Here is a 20,526-nt window from a genome sequence, read left to right as displayed (position 1 = left end):
ACAGATCTGTATCTTTTTGTGCCAGAGGTCGGGGCAATTATTCTATCATTAATCTGGAAACATATTTTTAATAAATCATTATGACGATAAACTGACTGATTCTTACAAATGTTAAGAACTTGGTTGTGTTTGTGACGTTTACCATTACTTCATAAGAGCATCAATAAAAATAAGAAAATAAGATTAAATACAATTATAGTGCTCTGTTTTGCAGGGATTTATGTCAAAAAATACCAAAAATATTTGTGATTAAAGTCTTAACTGCAAGTTAAACGCTTAGAAAAATAAAACAGAGCAATACTCCGTTTAGCCTTCCTGTTATCTGCTGAAAGTCTTGCTCTCTCTCGCTATTATGAAGCACGTCTCGGTCCGAGTCATAAATCTGAAAGAGTCTGTCGCCTGTTCAAGTCAATGAAACTGAAAATCATCAACAGCTGATTTCTTTGTGAATCTTTCTAAGGTTTTGTGATTCTAGTAATCAGGATTTAGGTGAATAAGCTGCACACAGTAACTATAATTTACTGATAATTTGTACTCGCAGAGAAAATTGTAAAAATAACAGTATATTTTGATTTTTACTTGATCTCAGTGATAATAAGGTCAGCAGTTATTGATGAACTGACTCCAGGTCAGTTCCATTTTAACGTTTAAATCTGGTTTACGATCATATTTTTCCTATGTTCAAGGTTTTAAATGCTTTATCTTGCAACCCCCCCTTTTCACACACAAACACCCTACTAAGAGGCTGTATACTACTGCGCCCCCTGGAGGGCATGGGGAAAATATTTTCTTTTGCATTCCCTTGTACTAATATATGGAGTCAGTTTATGTGGCGTCATGAATACTGAATGTATTTCTCCTACAATAAGCCTTTTTCCATGTAGGAATTCTATGTTAATATCTCATTTATGAGTTATCTAGGGTTTCATATGTTCTTCGTTTGGATAAATGCACCACAAACTTACGTTCAAAACGACGGAGCAAAACAGGTCAAACTTGGGTTTTCCAGCCGCACTAAGACAAACATGACAGAAAGTTTCTGTAAGAAGGAAAGAAAAAAAAAGCAAACTATTTGGAGTAGGAGTAATTTTTACAGTTTTTTACAGGGTGACAGTCATCTGACAGTTTTAGTTGCATCTTAAAGAGCCGTTTTAATGTGCAGTGATAATTCAAATGCATTTCTCATTAAATGGAAACAACAAAATTGTGTTTTTTCAACATTAGCAGAATTTCAACTCAGCATATCAAAATTTATTTGCTGAATAACAGCAATTTTTAAAAAACTAAAGTTTTTCAATAGGATGAGTCACATGATCAACAACCGGATTTTAGTACTGAAGGAAACAATGAAGACGAAGGCAGGAAGTGATAGGGGATGTTGTCACGGCGTGTCTTTTGATTTATTGCCTTAACAAACCTATCCATAGGCCTGTCACCATAACTAATTTTGCTGAGCGATTAATTGTCTCAAAAATTATTGCGATAAACGATAATATTGTCTGAAGACCTTTTTACACTGATTTAACGAAAATGACGTAATCATGCATGTGATTTTCTGCCAAAGATAAATACACTTTATTTTCAAAAGAATATTTAACACTGGAGCTGATAAACTAAATAAAACAACCAAAAATAAAAATAAAATGGATTCTCAGTCTCCATTAAAAAAAATGTATTTGAATAAAAACTAAACAACATAAAGCCAAAGTGGAAATAAATACTGCAGTCAACCTAAAGACTGCAGATTATGAAGTCTGTATATTATGTTGCCCTCCAGTAATAATTAGATTTAAATAGAGAAGATGGGCACATCGACTACCTGATGCAATAGTTCACACTACATGATTTTTTTGCCCCCATTTTTCCCCCTTGCGATTTCATAACCGATCATCCTGTAGTGTGTGGTGTGTTATGGTAGATCCATCTAAATCAGGGGTTTCCCCAGCTTAACGCAGCCTGTTGAATGTGACAGGTAGCCAATCAGAAAGCCCGGATTCTCCTCCATGCTTTCTGAGGGGAAATTACAGAGGGGAATCCCAAAGCCAATCAAAAACCAGGTGGAACCGATATATCTAGGATTTCTGTCCGGTAGTTTGTGGTCTCTCAGGGTTTGAAAATGGGCCGACAATCGGCCGACAGGTCTAAGATCTGTAGTGTCCTGCTGGGCTTTACACTAAGGAAATGAGGAAGGAGGGTCAGTGTAGAGCACCGGAGTTGAGCTTTTTTTCATTCAGTGTCATTAACAGAAAGAGAAAAAGGTCGGAAGAGACGATAATGCCGATAATTAAAATGACATTGATAGTTTTAATTTATTGTACGATTAATTGATTTATCGTTTATCGCGACAGGCCTACCTATCCACACATGATTTTAATTGCATTTCTTATTAAATGGAAAGGCTGTAATTGCAAAATTGTGTTTGAGTACATTTGTAATGGAAACATGGCTAATGTGACTGTGTCTGTGATAAATAACATAAGGAGTATTTGCAAATTTAATGTGAGGGAATGCAAAAGAAAAATTTTTTTCCCCGTGTTTCCGCAGCATATGACAACTGACTATACATACACCAGGTCTCGGCCATGTTTGTCCTGCTCGGCGCCGTCCAGCTCCGCCTCGTCCTCGTCGCTGCCCTCGGACTCGATGGGCTTGGGGCAGCTGTATGGGTGGCCGTTGTCGTCGAAGAAGCGGCGAAAGGTGAACTCGTAAAAGGCGTGTTCGGGGTGCTTCCCGTTGCGGAACCAACCGCTCAGCGTGTCGTTGTGGTTGCTCTCGTCGTCGCTCTTGCGCAGCTTTTCTGGCTCCACCGGGTCGAAGTTGGACGTGTCCGTCGGATGAGCGATGGTGGGCATGTAAGGCGCCGCCTGCTGCCTGAGGTCGCTGGAGAAGTTGACGCTCTTGAAGAAAGGGTGAGCTTTGATTTCATCGACGCCGTTCTTGCCCAGGCGGTCCTCTGGGCCGCGGCACAGCTTGACGATGAGGTCTGACGCCTCAGGGCTGAGCTTGCACTGAGGGGGGATGTGCAGCGTGCTCTTCCAGGTTATCACCTGGTGTCAACAACACAGACATTAGAGACAACAAACCCTGCGGCTGCAGGACGCTGCGCAGCAGCACTGGCATACCTTGGTTTGCGTCTCCAGGGGCGTGTTCGCCAGGAACGGAGGTTGTCCCACAACCATTTCATACAGGATGACACCAACACTCCACCAGTCACAGAGCTGGGTGTATCCTGCAGCAGATATCAGTCACATGCAAATTACTGATTAATGCAGGGACGTCGACCTTATTTTCATTTTGGGCCTTATCAAGATTATCAATGTTCTCAAAGGCCAGTTATGGCAGAATGTACTGATAAAACTTTAACTGTTACAATAGTTTTTTTCACATCGACTATCTATGTGATTGTTTTGCAATCAAAATCACTAAATCGCTGATTCTGTGGAGATTAACTAAGACATGTAAAGATATTTGTGCTTTTGTATGACAGTAAGTGGGATTTTTTATTACTCTCCACACTGACAAAGGACAATAGCTTGACAAGTAAAGCTGAAGCAGCAGTGGGATAGAAGTAAAATAACGCCACCTGCAGGTAGGAATTAGCAATGTTTTTGATCACTATTATGGAAAATTTGCAATAAACTAATAGTACATCAATGTTAGCTGGAGATGGGGACCAGCACCCCGGCCAACCCCTCTAAGAGACAAGGGCGTACAGAAAATGGATGGATAATAGTCATTAGTGAGACAAAGTGCGGCGAAATGTTGATGTTCTCACATGATTAAACTTAGATGGTGTTAAAATACAGCAAAACAGGAACCTCTTTAGTTGATGAATAGAAAATTAAAAGATGGTAAAGAAATACAATATGTGAAACACTCACATTAGCATACATAACTACCGTTTTTACTTCGCTCCATAGAGCGAAATAAAAAGTCAACCGTGCTTCTTGGCGTCATACATTTTCGATCATGTTCCAATTTTTATCCCCTCCGTTTCCCCATCAGACATTTTGACTAAGTAGTTGATGCTAACCCGCCATGCAGATTGACTGAATGAGCGCCATCAAGATGAAACTTAAGGAGCTTGTCGAATATTTATTTTTCAAAATAGAGCCGCAGAAAGTACATTTTACATCCCACAACAAACTGTTCCTAAGGTTTCTCTTTTCCTTTCTGGATTCCCGCCGCCATATTTGTTTATCGACCAGCCAGATGGCGGCCAATCTACAACACTAAAAAGGTCTAAGCAGACGTTACAAGCTGCTCCTTCACGCAGCTCGTCTGAATGAGCGCTGAAGGTGAAACGTAAGGAGTGATTATATTTCAAATCAGAACCGCATAAAGTACATTTTGTATCACACAACGGATTCCGTTTCGACCGTTTCTCTTTTCCCTTCTGGAGTCCCGCTGCCATTTTAGTTTCCTGAATCAACGGCTCCGGTTTAAGAATTACCAGCGGCGCCCTCTGCTGGATGGAAGCCAAACTACAACACTAAAAGAAGGTCTAAGTGGCCGTTTTAAGTTTATCGACTTGAGCAAATTTGAATCTAATAAACAATTAATCGATAATTAATTGTAAGTTAATTGCTGTGGAATATTCTAGTCAGTACCTGTTCGAAGAAGAACTTCTGGAGCAATGTAGTTCGGCGTTCCCACCAGCGAGTGGGCCAAGCAGCGTTGGTGCTGCCGGGCCTTCCTCCTCTCCAGGGGCTTCAGTCGGTTGGCGCAGCGACAGTTGGCTGGATCTTCCCATTCCTTACTGAAGTCCATGCTGTCCTGCCTCACATGATCCCCTACGGAGAGGTCACACATCCTGCTGTCATTTTATTGATTAAGAGAATTTCTGGCAGGTATCATTAATTAAACAAGCAAGAAAAATGTGTTGTACTTGTTTAATACAATTAATCAGAAGGTCAGGTCAGCTAACTGGATTTTGCAGTATTTTAAAGAAAGATAAGTATCTGTTTAATTTCTAAAGCAACAAACTGAAGAAATTTTCAGGCAATTTTTTAAAATCCGTTTTACTTACAGAAAAACAGATGGTGATTGTTGGCAATATTGAATCTAAAGATACTTTAAGAAAAAGAAAAGTAAAAAAAGGGATTCCTAAAGACTTGAAATTAGTTGTAAAGATAGTTTTACTTTTTGTAATGATGAAATCTTGCTTCATGTTACCATTTTGTTTTTAATAGTACAGATAGAAATGCAAATATATAACGCAACATAAATATATAACATTTTCCAAGGGGTTTTGCAGGACTATTTTCTTTCTTCTTATTATAAATTATTATTTTACGTCCTACTTCAGAGAACCAAAATGTTTTCCTGATAGATGGTAAATGAACTGAATTTATAAAGAACTTTTCTAGTCATAATGTCCAGTCAGAGTGGTTTACACTATGTTTACACTCACAAGACTTTTTAAAATAAAATAAATAGATTTTCCATAACATTACAACACCATAAATGCAAATTATATTATTTTAGATCTATTTTTGTCACCATGTTGAAAACTTGGATACAGTTTTATAACTCTTTTTTCATTTAACACAAATTTCAACAACCCACAAAAAGAAACATCTCGTTTTCTACAAAGGTTTTATATTTTCTTTGTATTTTAATACCTAAAAGCAGAAATAAAATGGAGTTTATTTGTTCCTTAAGTTTACATTTATGAAATTTTTTTTTAAAAGTTTTAAGGTTTTGCATTATTTATAGGTGTAAACATGAATTAAACTGGATCTTCAATTTTGTGACCTTTTCCTCTATTTTAATTAAAACTCATAAGTTAAAAAAAACTTCATGAATACATCAACCAAAAATATGCACTTTGATACGTTTGTTTTGAGTTTAATAATAAAAAAACAGGGGAAACTGACATGAATAGCCAGGTTATTGCACTTCTAATAACTGTGCAGGTTTTTTTAAAGGGTAATAGAAACTATAACGCCAAATATCTTTCAACTATTAATGTTATAAATATTGATTAATATATTGATTTTTGTGGATTTAAAATCAGATGAAAAGGAATGTTACCCACCGCTCTGGTAATACTTTGAGTCATGTGTCCAGCGGAAACCGGTGCAGAGCCCGAAGTCCGTCAGCTTTATGTGTCCGTCTCTGTCTATGAGAATGTTGTCGGGCTTGATGTCTCTGTGGATGAAGCCCATCTTATGGACGCTCTCCAAAGCGCAGGTGAGCTCCGCGATGTAAAACTGAGCCAGCTCCTCCTTGAAGATGCCGAGCCGGATGAGGAGGCTCATCATGTCCCCGCCGGGAATGTACTCCATGACAAAGTACAAGTTGTCCTTGTCTTGGAAGGAGTAGTAGAGACGCACCACCCACTCGTTGTCGGCTTCGGCCAGGATGTCCCGCTCGGCCTTTACGTGAGCCACCTGGTTCCTCAGCAGCACGTCCTTCTTGCGGAGCGTCTTCATGGCGTACAGCGCCCCCGTGTCCTCCTTCCTCGCCAGGGACACTTCTCCGAAGGCGCCGATGCCGAGCGTTTTGATCCGTTTGAACATAGACTTCTCCATTTTGGCTCGCTTTAGGCGGATGTAGTTGGACTCCTTCTGAGAGAGCATCATTCGCATCTGCTTCTGGGCGTCTGAGCTCAAACCCACCTAAGAAACAAACTCGTTAAAATCTGAATCAGTGGAAGTGAAAAATCCATTGAATGTGTTATTTGGTTAGATGCAAAACAGCATAAAAAATTAAAACGTATATTAAAATATATTAATATATGTATTAGCCAGTCCTGGGTAATTTGTCAAGTTTTTTAAAAATCTGGATTTTGGGGTTTCTATACTTCTGAGTGATGTCAGCATGCTGAGGGCGGCCATCTTGTTTTACAGCTTCTATTTATTTAGAAGCACTTAAAATTCAAAGTTTAATTTAAAGTTAACACTTTAAACTCAGGTCAACTTTACGACTTTTACCAATATTAGGATCAGGCTACAATTTTTTAATTGTGAGAATTACTCACACAATATTACAATAATACAGTTGCAGTAAAACAAGAATAAAGTCAAAATAATGCAAAAATAAAACAGTATTACTAGAATAACATCATAATATTAGGAGAATGAAGTAATTTTACAACAAATCTGAAAAAAAAATAAAATGATAAATGTTGAGCATCTTGTGAAGTTATACTTTTTTTATTGGTTTTACAAATAAGAAAATACTTCATCTTTTAACACATCAGGAACAAATTATTTTCAGAAAAGAGAAAAAACAGAAACTGAGCAACTCACATTAAATCTTTATAACTATTAGTTTTATCTGATTAAACCAACATTTCTTGTAATTTTAAGATTTTCTTGTGATGAAATTGCATATTTACGCTGCTACTGTTATGACTATATTCTCGTAAATTAAAAGTTATTGTAACTTGGCACTAATTCTCTGTCGTCCAACTCACAGAAAGGGAAAAAAAAAAACAATCGACTAAAATCGGAAATCGGATCTGATGTGAATAAATTGAAAATTTTATTTTAAGCCATATAACCCAGCCATCAAACTAGAGATGCACCAATCAATTAGTTAATGTTTCCCTGATTTGCAGATCAAACATTCAAAAAACTGATTTTTTTCAGTGGTTTAATAAATGCATCAGCATGCACTTTTTCTGAGTTTACTAAAAACATTTTGTTGAACTTGCTGGAGTACATTTTGTCCTCATTTTGGATGATTACAGTCCTTAAAATGTGAGTAATAAAAAGGCTGGGTAAAAAGGTCAAACCTCAAAGAACATTGTTGATCAGTATCAAACGGGAAAAAGCCAGATTGGTGCATTTTACTGGTGCAAATAACCAATAAATACATTAAAAATACAGCTGAAATTATTTAAATTAACTGTATTTTCCTGAATTTTACTCATTGCGACCCAGAATGTAAATATTCAAGCATCACAGTTGATGATTTGTATGACGTGGGATATCATGCATGCACAAGGGACACCATGCTTCCAGTAGAAACACAGATATTACAAACCTTGCTGAATAAGTGATGTGTGTACATACAGGACAACAAAGATACGTTTACCTTTCAGATCAGCTGTTAATGACAGCAAGGAGGGAGAGAGAGAAAAGAGAAAGAACAGCTAAGAAAAGACAGGGTTCGTACAATTTCTCAGGAAAATTCAAGCATTCTTCAAGGTAAGTTTTCAAACTTTTCCAGCACCACATGGAGTTAAAAACACCACACATTAACTAAAAGATGTTACTTGCTAATGTCTTGTGGCAGTATTCTGCATAGTAGGGACAAGGTGAACTAAAAATATAGCAGATTTTATGTTTTGAAATGCCTCTCTCACACAAAACACTGATTACATTTTTTTAAATACCAAATTTTCATAACTTTAATATATAAAATAAAAGCCAACCTTTTGTTGCAATTTCACAGATCAATAAGTCACTGAGTCATTAGGTATTATAATTATTAATTCCATCTAAACAATCCAAACAAAAATAACTTCCTGCTCAAAGTAAATGCTAAAGAAAGAGACTCAATGTACTAAAAAAAAACCCACACAAAACAAATCCATTAAAAATGTGGGTTTTTTTCTGGCTTTTAGCAAAAAGAAATAATTTTGGTAATTATAATGAGCTTAAAACCAGGAAAGTTTAGTCTGACTAGCCAAGACATGTAAATCTGGATCAAAAGAAGAATGGCACACGATACAGATTTTTCATTTTACCACTTTAGCCTTTTTTAAGCTATTAGAAATGCATTAAAATGCAAATAAACAAAGTAAAATTCCCATTTAAACAAGAAAAACATTTTATTGCCAAAACAGCAATACGAATTTGAACTAGGTGAAGCTAAAACTATTTATATCTAACAGCTATACTCTAATGATTTTCTAAATGCATTTTCAAGGATTTCAAGCAACCGTACGAACCCTGAAAAGTACACAAAAGGTTGGAAAAAAAGCTCAAAGTAGTAGTAATTTAATTTAGAGGTGTTTTTTTCCTACTTACCCTTTGCATCTCGCTTTCCAGCTGCTTCCTCCTGCGGATCCTCATCTGGTGGTTCTTCAGGATGTTCTCTACATGCTGCTCCATGAAGAACTTGAAGGCTTGAGGGGAGTACAGGTTGATTCTTCCCGACTCCCCTCTCCTCTCCTCGTCTCTGTTGCGGCGGACCGGGACGGGCGACGTAGTGATCTTCTTTTCGGCTGCGGCCGAGCTTTCGCTGCTTTCCGAAGCCTTCTCGCCGCTGCTCTCGTCAGCAGCCTCGTCTCTGCCTCCAGCGTACGCCGGAGGGGCGGGCGAAGGGAGGAGGTGTTTAGGATATGGCGGCGGCGGACCCTGATAGATGGGGGGTTCCATGACGACAGGTGCTTGAGAAACCGCAGGTGGCGGGTCGGGGTATGCAGGCGCAGGAGGTGACGGTGCAACCTGCTGTATCCGCTGTGGATGCGCTGGAGCGACGGCGGTGTGCATCTCGGGTTTCAGCACGCGCATGCTTTTCACCGGCTGCAGGATGGGCGTCTGCGTGATGGTGGTGACGGTGGTCGCAGACGGCTGGGAGCTGGACGAATGAGCAGGTCGATTGTTGAAGGAGTTGGAGCGAACCGGGATGTTGTGCTGCCACAACGGCGACAAGTCCTGGTTGCCGTTGGTGACGGACGCAGATGGCGGCTGACTGGACGTCAGAGGAGGAGCCAGGTTGTACATGTCGAGGTTGTGGCTGTTCCGGTTGGGAACCAGCATGGACTGAGGGATGTTTCCTCCGTTCAGGTACGAAGGAGACGAAGCAGGCGGCGGCTCGTTGGAACCCTGGCGGCTGTTTACGGGGTAAGGCGGCGGAGGCTGCCGGTTGCCTCCCAGCATGTAGTCCGGCTGAGCGGAGTCATTTTGAGTCCAAGTGGGAGAAAAGGTGAATTTATGGGCAGCAGCGCGCTGATTCTGAGGCGCCGGGTTTGGATACAGATCCGGCCAGGCGCCCTGGGGGACTGGAGACATCCGCAGGGGAAGGTAGTCCAGATTCCCAGAGTACCGCTTGGTGGACGGGTTGCTTTCCCAGGATGACGTGGGAGGCATGCCGTTGCGGTTCGGAGGCGGTGTGACACTCCGCACCTGGGGGGGCAGCGGAGGGTTCACCCTCTGGTTGCTAGCAGAGTGGCCTTGTGGGTAAACTGGAGGCGGTCCAGGGCTGTCAGGGTGGTACATCGTGCCGTCCACCACCAGGGGACCCATTCGAGGACCGAGGGACTCTTTGGATCCTTTCCAACTTGGTCTCCGCAGCACAGCCTGCTGCATGTGAGACGGACCTGCACACAAACACAAAACGTTTACTGTGATAAAAATTATACACTTTCTGTAGCCTTCAGCACACTGGTGGCATAAACCTGGTTGGATTTTTATCCACTCTTTCTGGGTAACATCATCTCATCTGTAGGGTTGAAACCATCAATCATTCTGACAATTAATTCGTTATTCTAGCGATTAATTGATTGTTCTGATAACTAATCAATCAGATAAGATATTTGGCACATTCTACAGATTTTTTACTAATCTACTTGAGCCTTTTTCAGTTTATTACAAAAACGTTGAAGGAAACAAATGATGAAATATTTGAAATAAGAAAACCAACATATTGTAAATGAATCATCATTTTTTCTAATGAAAGATTTGTAGCAGAGGATGCATCTGCAGCTAAAAACATACTTTCATCATCAACATGTGAAAAGCTCAGTCATTCCTCCTTGATTTAATATTAATAAAGTGCAGGGATGATCTGATTACTATGCTTTGATTAATCAATTAATTATTGGATTGCAAAATTTGCTTAATAAAATTTTTTTTTTAACTGAATTTGATACAAGTGAAGCTAATAAAGCCACTTGAGGAGTTCTGGGTAGAATATATTTACAGAAAGTTTTTTTTTATCTTAAATGCAAAATGTTTATACTTATTATAGAGTTAATGATTAATCATAAATTCATCATGATTAATCCAATTAATCGTTTCAGCACCAGTTCAGGTTTCACATCCAAACAGACTTCTTCACAAAAGTTGGGAGTCATTGCTCCCTAAAATGTCGTTCCAATTTGTTGTGCTTTCATGTTTGTATGTTATAGTCCCGTTTATACATTTTAAAAGTTAGATTTTTTGAAATGTGTAACTTTTCAAACATGGAAAACACCAATTGATACCAAAATAAATGCATCAGTTGTTTTTCTTTTTACTCGTCAGTGAAAGCATAGCGCTAAAGAGCTTGGTATTAGTCACACTCTTCGACCGGTTGTATTGTCTTTTTTTAAGCAGCTGTCCTAAATCCTGCAAACAAATATGAACACTGGATCAAAAGGCAAAAGAGAAATGAAAACCTGCACTGTTCCCAGTGGATCTGATCTAATACCTGGAGCTTTCAGGCCTGTAGAGTTGGTGTTAGCAGTAGCTATCTGCTCCCTCATTGAATCCTGGTAATTCACCTTCACCATGTAGTCTGAAGGAACGCGACGGCTGCTGTTGCCCTAGGAAAGCAGAAATAAACACAACTTAGTTTAGAAAATCAATTCAAACAAGCAATCATGCTTAGAGTCTGTTTTTACTTTTACAGTGATATTGACCTAGGTTGTTTAACCATTATTATAAGCTTTAAGCAAACTTAACTTGCTTTACTACACCTCCAATGCACTTTGAGTCTCTACATACTTGGATATCGTGCAAACCACAAGGTGATTGTCAGATGTAAAACTTCTTTTGTACTGGTAACTGTACAAACTTGTCACTTCACATTGCATACCTGACATTTCCAAAATAATTCCTTCTACACAAAGTGTACCAAGTCTTTCTCGCCAATTACAGAGGTATGTACAGAATGGAAATCTCACAAATCTTTATAAGATTATGCATTTGTGAGGGATATCTTACCTCCTCAAACCCAGCAATTGATGGTTCCAGCAACATCTGCTTGTTAAGATCAGGGCCAGAAGTGGTAGAATCATTACTCTGTGAAACTTCAAAAGGCACCAAGGACTTGCGGATCTCCTGTAGCGCTTTGTGGTAGGAATGTTTTGGGGTGCTGGTGCGCCCCTGCTGCCTCGGATCTTCAGGGAGCATCTTTGCTTGTCCAACAGGGTCTGCTTTTGGAGGGTCGGAGGGTTTGGTCAGGTTGCGCAGGCTGTTCCGTATTTCCTGCAGCATCTGCTGGCTGTTACCACTGTAATTACTGGCAGGGAACGTTTTGGGTCTCATCTGTCTGTATCCTTCGGGTTTCTCCCCTCTCCTCATGTACAAGCATTTATATGAACGATGAAAATGGATGAAGAAGACGTCCACCTGTCCACCGCAGAGATGAAGAGCAGGGTATCTGATGTCTGACTTCACATCAGCATGCTGCTGCTGAAACATCCAAAATCAAATGCATGCAAGATAAGCAAGCATGCATGTAATGCTACCAAACAGGTTGGGCAAAATGAGACAGAGGAGCAATCAACACAGATAAACATTTACCAGAACACAAATATTACACTGTAAAAACAAAGAAAAACTATTGTTTTGAGTTGGGATCTATAAAGCACAATTTAAGGTATATTAATTTTCTTAAATTTAACCAAACTCATTTCAGATAGTTTACTTTAAAGATCCAATACCCCTTCTAATTTATTAGCTTTGTTAGCATCGCACGCTAATTTTGGGCGACTTTAACGTTAACTCTCGGGCGTCGGAAAACATTTATGCCAATAATGGTTGTCACAAATATCTAAATAGTTCAAATAATATACTAACCACCTGTCAGTGACTAAAATTATGAGTTGAACTCGGTGTGAAATCTAACAGCACGGCCTGTGAGTGGAAAAGGCGTCCTTTAGCCTCTATTCAACAGGTTAGCCTGTTAGCTCGGGACTTTTAACAGTTAGCTCCCGTCAAGCAACTTACCGCTGTCCGTAGCTGCCGCTTTTCTCACCGCCTGTTCCTATTTCAGCAACCAGCAGTGGTTCCGGTGGTTCCTCTGTGTGAGCGATGTTGTTCTAACCCAGGACGTCCTTGTTGTGCCCCGCTGGCTGGTTCCTAGTCGTGTTAAAATTCCTGGGCTATCCGAATGACAAGTACAAGCTTCAAAGCTAAACACAAACCCCACAGAGTGCTTCCGGTTTTCAAAATAAAGTTCCGCTAACGTTATTGTTGTTTTACTCGATAAAACATAAATAAATAAGATTCATTTTATCACATGTGTCAAACTCCAGTCCTGGAGGGCCGCAGTCCTGCAACGTTTAGATGAGCCTCTGCTGCAGCATCTGAATAGAATAATTAGGTCATTAGCAAGGCTGGGAGAACTGAGCTACACAAGGAGGAGGTAATTAAGCCATTTCATTCCAGTGTTTTGTACCTGTTTGCACCCAGAGGTGGGTAAGGTACCGAAAAATTTTACTCTGGTAAAAAGTAAACATTGAAATGACTCAAGAGTAAAATAGTATTTGGTTAAATGTCTACTCAATAACTGAATAACTGATCAAATTATCAATCATTTAATATTTAAGACCAAATGCAAAGTTAAGAGGAAATTTTAATATTTTAAGGACTAAAATGACAATAATTCATATAAATAACAAAAATAACAGCCAGACAATTTTTTTTTTTTTTCAAAATCAGTTTCTTTCAATAAAAACACTTAGAAAACTTTAATAAAAGCTGCAGCGGTGAATTTTTGGTTAAAACGTGTTTGCTTTTCATTCAAAGGGTAGAAAAGCTAGACATTTTACTCAAGTAAAAGTTTAAATACTTTTAAATATAATTACTCAAAGTACTGCCACTAAAAATATTCCTATAGGTAATTTTTTTCAAATAATTACTCAAGTAAATGTAACTAGTTTCTACAAACTCTCAGACATCAGTTCTCTACTCAACCAGAAGGGGGCAGCAGAGCATCTGATGGCTTTAATCTTTAATCTCTCACGTTGAGATTCAGGGATTAAAAGGTTGTCAAAACGTCACCGTCAGGAATCCCCACTTCTCGATTACAGCCGATTTATATCCGAGGGGTTGAGTCCAGTTTGGTGCATCTGGCGAGGCGGGCAGCAGCAAATTGTGTCGCAGTCTCTCAGAAAGTGGGAGCTGACGGAGATTAAACCTATTTAATTAAATACATTTCAAAATGTGTACTTTAGTACTTTTACTGGAATAAAACAGTCCAACCTCTACTTTTAATAAAATATTTTTTCATACTAGTACCTGTACATCTATTTCCATAGAGAAAGTGAGCACTTTGGACACCTCTGTCTAAAATGTATGGGCAAGGCGGTTAATCTAGCTCCAAATTAAATATTTATTTGGGAGACAATTGATTTATTCAGGAATATTTAGTTTGCAAACTAAATAATTTGCTTCCCAACTACTACCCAAATGGAAGCTAACTACTACCTAACTTTCAAATATTGAATTTAACAAATTTGAAATTAAATATTTCAAATTTTCAATTCAAATTTACCTCATTTTTAAGCTTCAAATTAGTTAAATTTGATGCAAAATTTCAAATTTAGCTTTGAATTTTCAAGCTAATCAAAATTCAACATATTGAATTTGAAAGCTAAATAAAGCTAGATGAATATTTATCTGGTGAATTAAATATTGAGTTTGGAAATCCACCTGCATAAAAAGAGACAAACCCATAAAAGGTTTATTGATGATCTGGAGTCGGGAGAGTTTCTGCTTCGACCAGCAAATGGTAAGATCTGCAACTTTTACTGACAATTTAATCACGTTTTAATTTTTATATTTATGTCTTGCAGTTCCTGTTGGGTTGGGGGATCATTTAGTAAAAAAGAAATTTGACTTAAAATCTGTGGATAGCAAATATTCTGTAAAAAAAAAAAAAAAAAAAGTATTGTGGCGAGGTTCTATTATGACTTGGACAAAGAAAAATGACTGGCCAAGGCCAGAGATCACTTCAGTGAAAGTTATTATGCTTTTCTTCAGGTGAACAAAGAGGAGAGGTGCAGAATATGTACAAATGACGTTCAAGGCAGATTAAAAACAGACAGACAGCAGAACCTTCAGTGTGACTTGTCAGGGAGTCTAACTACAGACTGACCCCCTGCGGTGCAGAGCCCTGCTTTTAAAGCCACAGGCTAAAAAAAACTAAATTACTTCTAACTCAACTAAACTCTTCAAGTATACAAAGTAATTATAATTAATACTGAGGGAAAAATATAGAAATAAACTTGTGATCAGAAATACAATTTAATAGAAGACATTCAATACTTTCTGATGACACAACTGTGGCACATCTAAAAACTGCAGGACATTCACCCTTTAGGACTGGAGTTTGACACATAAAAACGATTAATATCTGATTAACAAAAAATGGCAAATGCAGAATATAAAAAATATCAAAGAATAAATTCATCCAAATATGAAATCTAAAAAAAAGGTAAACAAATTAACCAAAATATTCATTTCTAAAATGAAAATATAATTGATTTAGGTTTTTTTTTAAAAAAAATAAGTGAATGAAACAAACTAAATGCTTAGTAGATAAAAGTAAACAAAATCAACATGTCATTATAAAAATCCATGAATTGATTCATTGTAGATGGAAAAACAAAACTACATCAACCGATCACATGAAAACACATAAGAAAAGGTAAAACTAAATGAAAACAGCATAATCACAAAGGAGGAACAGAATAAACAAATTGCTCTTAATTTTTTGTGTAATCAGAGGAAACAAAAATTGCTGTTTTAAAAGGTGAAACTTGAGAAATTTAGCCACATTCTTGATTTTGTTTTTCTAACTTTTCCACACACATCTCCTCCTATCACCATCTTTATACCTGCATCTTGTTTAAACAAATTATTTAAATAACAGGAGTATTTGGTATATTTACTAACGTAATAAACCAAGCTGACAGTAATGATTTAATGGAAATCAATGATGGATGTAAAGATAAAAAAAAAAGTCATAATTCAAAATGTTTGTAATTTTATTTACTAATTTTTTAAATGTATCTGTACAAAATGTATTTCTCTTTGAAATGGTGTACAAAAATCCTTCATTTATAATAATAAATCACTGCAAATGTGAATTTGCCATGCACACTAAATAAGAAAAGGGTCTCTTCCAGTGTTTTGGCAACTTTTATTATGAAAATACAATAACAGAGAGACAATAAATGAACTCCAGGCTCTGCTATGCCTGATCTGAGGAAAACATGTGGGTTTTTTTTGCACACACAAACAGCTCTGTTAAACTGGGACCTGTCTGTTTACAAAAATTGCCTCTCCGTCAGTCCCACAGACCAGACACTGGCCGAGCACGTCCAAGCTGTTCACAGACAGCGTCTGGCTGGGCAGCATGTGCGTCGTCTCCAGCCGGGATTTACTGGAATCTCCATGGAGCCAGGCGCTGATGATGGACTGGTTACCTCCGGCGGGCGCCATGGCGCTGCGGGACGTCATGTTGCTGTTCCTGCCGCCTGGTGATAAACAGAAATACAACATTTTACTGTAAGAATTTTAAATGTGACCTAGATTACTGCTGATGTTGCAGTACAGATATAAGTCAGTGTAAAATGTTGTCTGATAAACTCAACAGTCAAATAGCATCTCTACTTTTACATGTGTAAACATTCTTTAAGAAAGTGAATGTGTTGTAAGAATATACAGTGTTTAGAAAAGCTTGAACACCCAGGAGTCAATTCTGATTTCTGTTTACTATATTTCAAAGAGAAGACATTATAAAATAATATATTAATTAATATGAAAATTTCCCAGCTTTGTTTTTTGTGAAAAATCCTGTCCTTCTGGTTGTGATTAGAGCTGAAACGATTAATCGTAATGAATTGATTGTTGAAATAAGAGCCAAATAATTTAGTAATCAATTAATCGTCTGGTGATTTTAATATTCAAACTCTTAAAAAAAGTCATTTGCTGTAAGAACAACACAGGCAGGGCAGTAATTAAGCCAAAACTATACAAAAATGTAAAATGTAGATTTTGCATTAAAGATAAAAAACAAACATCTGTAGATATGTTTTATATAGAATTCCTCATGTGGGATAGCTTCACCTGGTTCAAATTCTGTAAAAATAAAGAAATAATACTCCTATTAAGCACATTTTGCTATACAATTAATAATCAGTTATTAAATAAATAAACAGATCAGCCATACGCTGTATTAATACGAAGTCAAGCAGTAAGCGCTGAGGTTTTCACATGTTGACGTCAGAAGTATTTTTAGCTGCAGATGAATCCTCTGCTAAAAATAATCAAACGTTCACTGAAGGAATGATGTTATTGTATTTCAAGCAATAAAATGTTTATTTTGGTCTGTTTTTAATATTGGATGAGATAAACTTAAGTGGATTGATTAAATATCTGCAGAATGTGTAAAATCTGATTAGCCAATTTGTCATCAGAGCAATAAATAGAATACCAAATAATTGCTAGCTGCAGCACCAACACTGATAATCTTCAAATTCTGGTTAACAGACACTTTTATCTCTAGGTTTTTGTGCAATATTAATTGCCAACATGGATACGCAGGTGATCATATATTTTCACTACATATAAATAAAAGCACAGAATACGCCCTAATTCCTGGCCCCGTATATAACAATCCTAAAAGACACTCGCCTTGTAAAAAGGAGGGCATTTCGGACGGGGAGGAAGTCTCCCAGTGCAGCAGTGATCCATCCTCTGAACACGTGAACAGGTGATCGGGGTTGGTAGGGTGGAAGTGAACCTCCCACACTGCTCGCAAAACACAAAGACAGAAAACATCAGCAACATATGCCAAGAAGGGATGCAAGTCATCAGTAATGTGTTAAGTTGATTGATTCTATCTACACTCTAACGATTAACTGATAAGTGGGCATTTTCTTAAAAACTTGACCTTTTTATTTAATCAAGAGACTCAACCATCTTTCCATACCATAATTGGTCATTATGCTGAATAAAAAAATAAACATCATTAAATTTTAACATTATTTTGTGTTAGAACCAAATTACGAAGATCTAAGCGCCCGTTATAAGGTAATCAATTGGAAGTAATTTTAATCTAATAAGCCAAACTTAATGCCTAATAAGCTTAATGCCAAGTGCTTAAATTTTTTAAATACTGTGAAAAAGAATCCTACTTTCAGCTGAGTGTGCCTCCATGAGAGAGAAGGGCATGTTTCCTTGTCTCACATCCCAGACGCAGAGCATTCCATCCTGGCCTCCCGTCGCCACGATGTGCTGCTGGTTCGGATGTCTGTCAACACAGTATAGAGGCACTCGATCTCTCGACCTGGTTGAGGAAAAGAACAATGTTTAATCAGAAGCAAATAAAGTGGAATAAAAAATAGTTAGTCCGTAAACTGTCTTACAAAGATAGAATCTGTGATGGCGAGTTGCTCTGCTGCCTCAAATCCCACAGCTTCAGCTGGCCGATGGAGTTCACCGTCAAAACCTCTGTTGTCCTCAGGTAAGTCACAGCATGAAGCGTGCTGCTGTCTGCGTTCTCTAACACAGGTTGAGCAACAGAATAATTAGCAGCTTCCTCCTAACTCATCGCTGGGTTTCAAAAGAAAAGGCCATCGGGACTGAAAGTGGAGCTGGGTGATAAATCGATTTTAATTGGTTCATTACATTTTTTATTTTTTGGAAAATTCTGATCTTTTTTTCCCACCATTCCCTCCTTCGGTTTCCATAGTTCAGAGTGAAGTTGATGGCAGCCATCTTGCTTGACAAGCATGTTTTACAGCTTTTGTTCATTTGGATTTTGAATTTAGGTCAACTCTATCACAGAATATTAGGGCCAGGCTAAGAGTTTTTTTATTATACACGAATAAAGTCACAATATTAGGAGAATAAAGTAGTAATTTTATCAGAACTCCAAAGCAAAACATTTTAATGAGGGATGTTCAGCATTTTGTGAAGTTATAATAATGAATTGGCTTCACAAATAAGGAAAGACTTTATCCTTTAACACATCAGCATCAAATTATTATGAGTATCAGGACTTTAAAATGGTCGAGCAACGACTTTTACGCCAGATCCTTAAAAGAAAGCTTTTGTCCTCATTAATACAACTTTTTTTCTCGTAATTTTAAGACGTATTTTCTAGCGAAATCACATATTTTTTCTGCCAACATAATGCCTTTATTCTTATAATTAAACAAAACTTCTCATAGTCTGGCCCTAAAACTCTGTCATATAACCAACAGAAGGGACGATGGAAGTGAAAGAAAACTTTTTGAAAACATTTTCTGTCATTTATAATTTCTTTTTTAGAAAGAATTTTAAAAAATCTTTTTTTTTTTATTGGATCTAGTATGAAAAAGATCTGAGATTTTATTTTTGAACGATAATGCTCAGTCCTATGTAGGAGTTTAATGTTGTTCTCACCAATGACTCGAACCACTCCTTCCTGGTCAGCTCTGAACACAATAATCCTCCCGTCCTCACCGACCGTTACAATTTCAGGACTGTTGCAGGCGACTCCAGTGCTGGGAGCGTTGTCAGACGGGTAACGGTGGGCTCTGGCCCAATGCTTACAAATGGACATTGTCTGCAAATGTAAAAAAATGAATATTAAATACGCTACAACTTCATTGCAAGGGTTCACCCAACATGCTGTTCTCATAAATACACCTCCTGTGTCTCAGGACAATTCAGCCTTTGGAGAACGTACACAACAAATTATGTTTCACTGCTGAAAATGTGAGCATATCTGACTGCACCTGACTGTTTTGATCCTGGCGGAAGATGGTGACTGCTCCTGTAGACGATACTGTGACGATTCTCTCTTGGTCCAAAAACTAGAAGAAAGTTGAAGTTAAGTGAAGTAACTTTTTACTGGAAAGTAATCCGTAAATCCTCCAATTTAAAGATCATAACATGTTTCTTGCAGTTGTCTAACCTGGAGGTCAAGAACATCCCCGTCGTGCTTCTGTTCACAGATGAGCTGCGGGTCTCCTTCAAATCCATCTTCCAGACCAGAACTGCCCAGATTCCCAATAGACCAAACAGAAACCTTGTTCTCCTGTCAAAAATAAACAAACCAAAACACAAATTAGGACTAACACAATATTCCAAGCAATGTTTAGTTCTGTAATATTGTTATAAGATAGAGAAAAGTTTTCATACAGTATCAGAAATTACAAAGATGTATGAATATACATCTAGCAACAGTAGCAAAAATGATGTCTAGCAACTTTGCAGCAAACAAAGTACACAACGATACTTTGATCGATACAAAATGCAAATATGAATAAATAACAAAGAACAAACATGGTTAATGTTGAATTTGACTTTATTAAAACGGCTGCTAACCTCGTTGTCCCACGATCCAGTCACAAATATATCGGGCTGCTGCAAAGACGAATACGAGACTGGACGCCATCTCGTCTTGCTGATTTTCTGAGACACGTATTTAGCACTTTCCATTGAAACACACAGTTTCTAATACTTAAAAATATCTTTTTATTATTCTAATTACTGAAGTTAGCTTAGCTTTACGTACGCGCCCGCTGTTTTGTACGTAGCTACGGTGGCGCAGGAGGTTCAAACGTAAAACTAAGCTTTTTTC

At 37.9% G+C, this 20,526-nt stretch overlaps 2 protein-coding genes across 3 annotated transcripts; both read right to left on the bottom strand.

Annotated features, from left to right (window-relative positions):
- Positions 1-2,369: 2,369 nt before the first annotated feature.
- On the bottom strand, positions 2,370-13,085 carry lats1 (large tumor suppressor kinase 1). 2 transcript variants are annotated; one of them, XM_023348297.1, is made up of 8 exons: positions 12,894-13,085; positions 11,886-12,356; positions 11,371-11,485; positions 8,985-10,279; positions 6,041-6,623; positions 4,611-4,793; positions 3,123-3,229; positions 2,370-3,047 (listed from the first exon to the last, which is right to left on the bottom strand). In XM_023348297.1, exons 2-8 carry the CDS (start codon positions 12,243-12,245, stop codon positions 2,559-2,561), a joined length of 3,132 nt encoding a protein of 1,043 aa, XP_023204065.1. In that variant the 5' UTR covers positions 12,246-12,356; positions 12,894-13,085; the 3' UTR covers positions 2,370-2,558. The 2 variants fall into 2 exon arrangements, with proteins under 2 accessions (XP_023204065.1, XP_005803494.1); XM_005803437.2 differs by having other exon boundaries at positions 11,886-12,353.
- A 2,990-nt stretch (positions 13,086-16,075) lies between these two features.
- Positions 16,076-20,384, bottom strand: nup43 (nucleoporin 43). The gene is made up of 8 exons (XM_005803421.2): positions 20,271-20,384; positions 19,858-19,980; positions 19,679-19,756; positions 19,344-19,506; positions 18,323-18,458; positions 18,092-18,243; positions 17,589-17,705; positions 16,076-16,429 (listed from the first exon to the last, which is right to left on the bottom strand). The coding sequence occupies exons 1-8, from the start codon at positions 20,382-20,384 to the stop codon at positions 16,200-16,202; spliced, it is 1,113 nt and encodes a 370-aa protein (XP_005803478.1). The 3' UTR covers positions 16,076-16,199.
- Positions 20,385-20,526: the final 142 nt, after the last annotated feature.

The sequence above is a fragment of the Xiphophorus maculatus genome, chromosome 15 (genome assembly GCF_002775205.1).
Source record: "Xiphophorus maculatus strain JP 163 A chromosome 15, X_maculatus-5.0-male, whole genome shotgun sequence".
Taxonomy (NCBI): domain Eukaryota; kingdom Metazoa; phylum Chordata; class Actinopteri; order Cyprinodontiformes; family Poeciliidae; genus Xiphophorus; species Xiphophorus maculatus.
This window is presented reverse-complemented; position numbering and strand designations above follow the sequence as displayed.

What these genes read in the sequence shown, in the direction of transcription:
- lats1 (XM_023348297.1), bottom strand. Translation starts at nt 12,245, where the DNA reads ATGAGGAGAGGGGAGAAACCCGAAGGATACAGACAGATGAGACCCAAA. An exon ending in TGGAAAGCGAGATGCAAAGG is followed by an intron (nt 6,624 to 8,984) that starts GTAAGTAGGAAA and finishes TTTGTTTCTTAG; the next exon opens with GTGGGTTTGAGCTCAGACGC. An exon ending in CTCAAAGTATTACCAGAGCG is followed by an intron (nt 4,794 to 6,040) that starts GTGGGTAACATT and finishes ACCTCTCCGTAG; the next exon opens with GGGATCATGTGAGGCAGGAC.
- nup43 (XM_005803421.2), bottom strand. Translation starts at nt 20,384, where the DNA reads ATGGAAAGTGCTAAATACGTGTCTCAGAAAATCAGCAAGACGAGATGG. An exon ending in GCCAGGATCAAAACAGTCAG is followed by an intron (nt 19,507 to 19,678) that starts GTGCAGTCAGAT and finishes TTACATTTGCAG; the next exon opens with ACAATGTCCATTTGTAAGCA. An exon ending in CCATCACAGATTCTATCTTT is followed by an intron (nt 18,244 to 18,322) that starts GTAAGACAGTTT and finishes TTCCTCAACCAG; the next exon opens with GTCGAGAGATCGAGTGCCTC.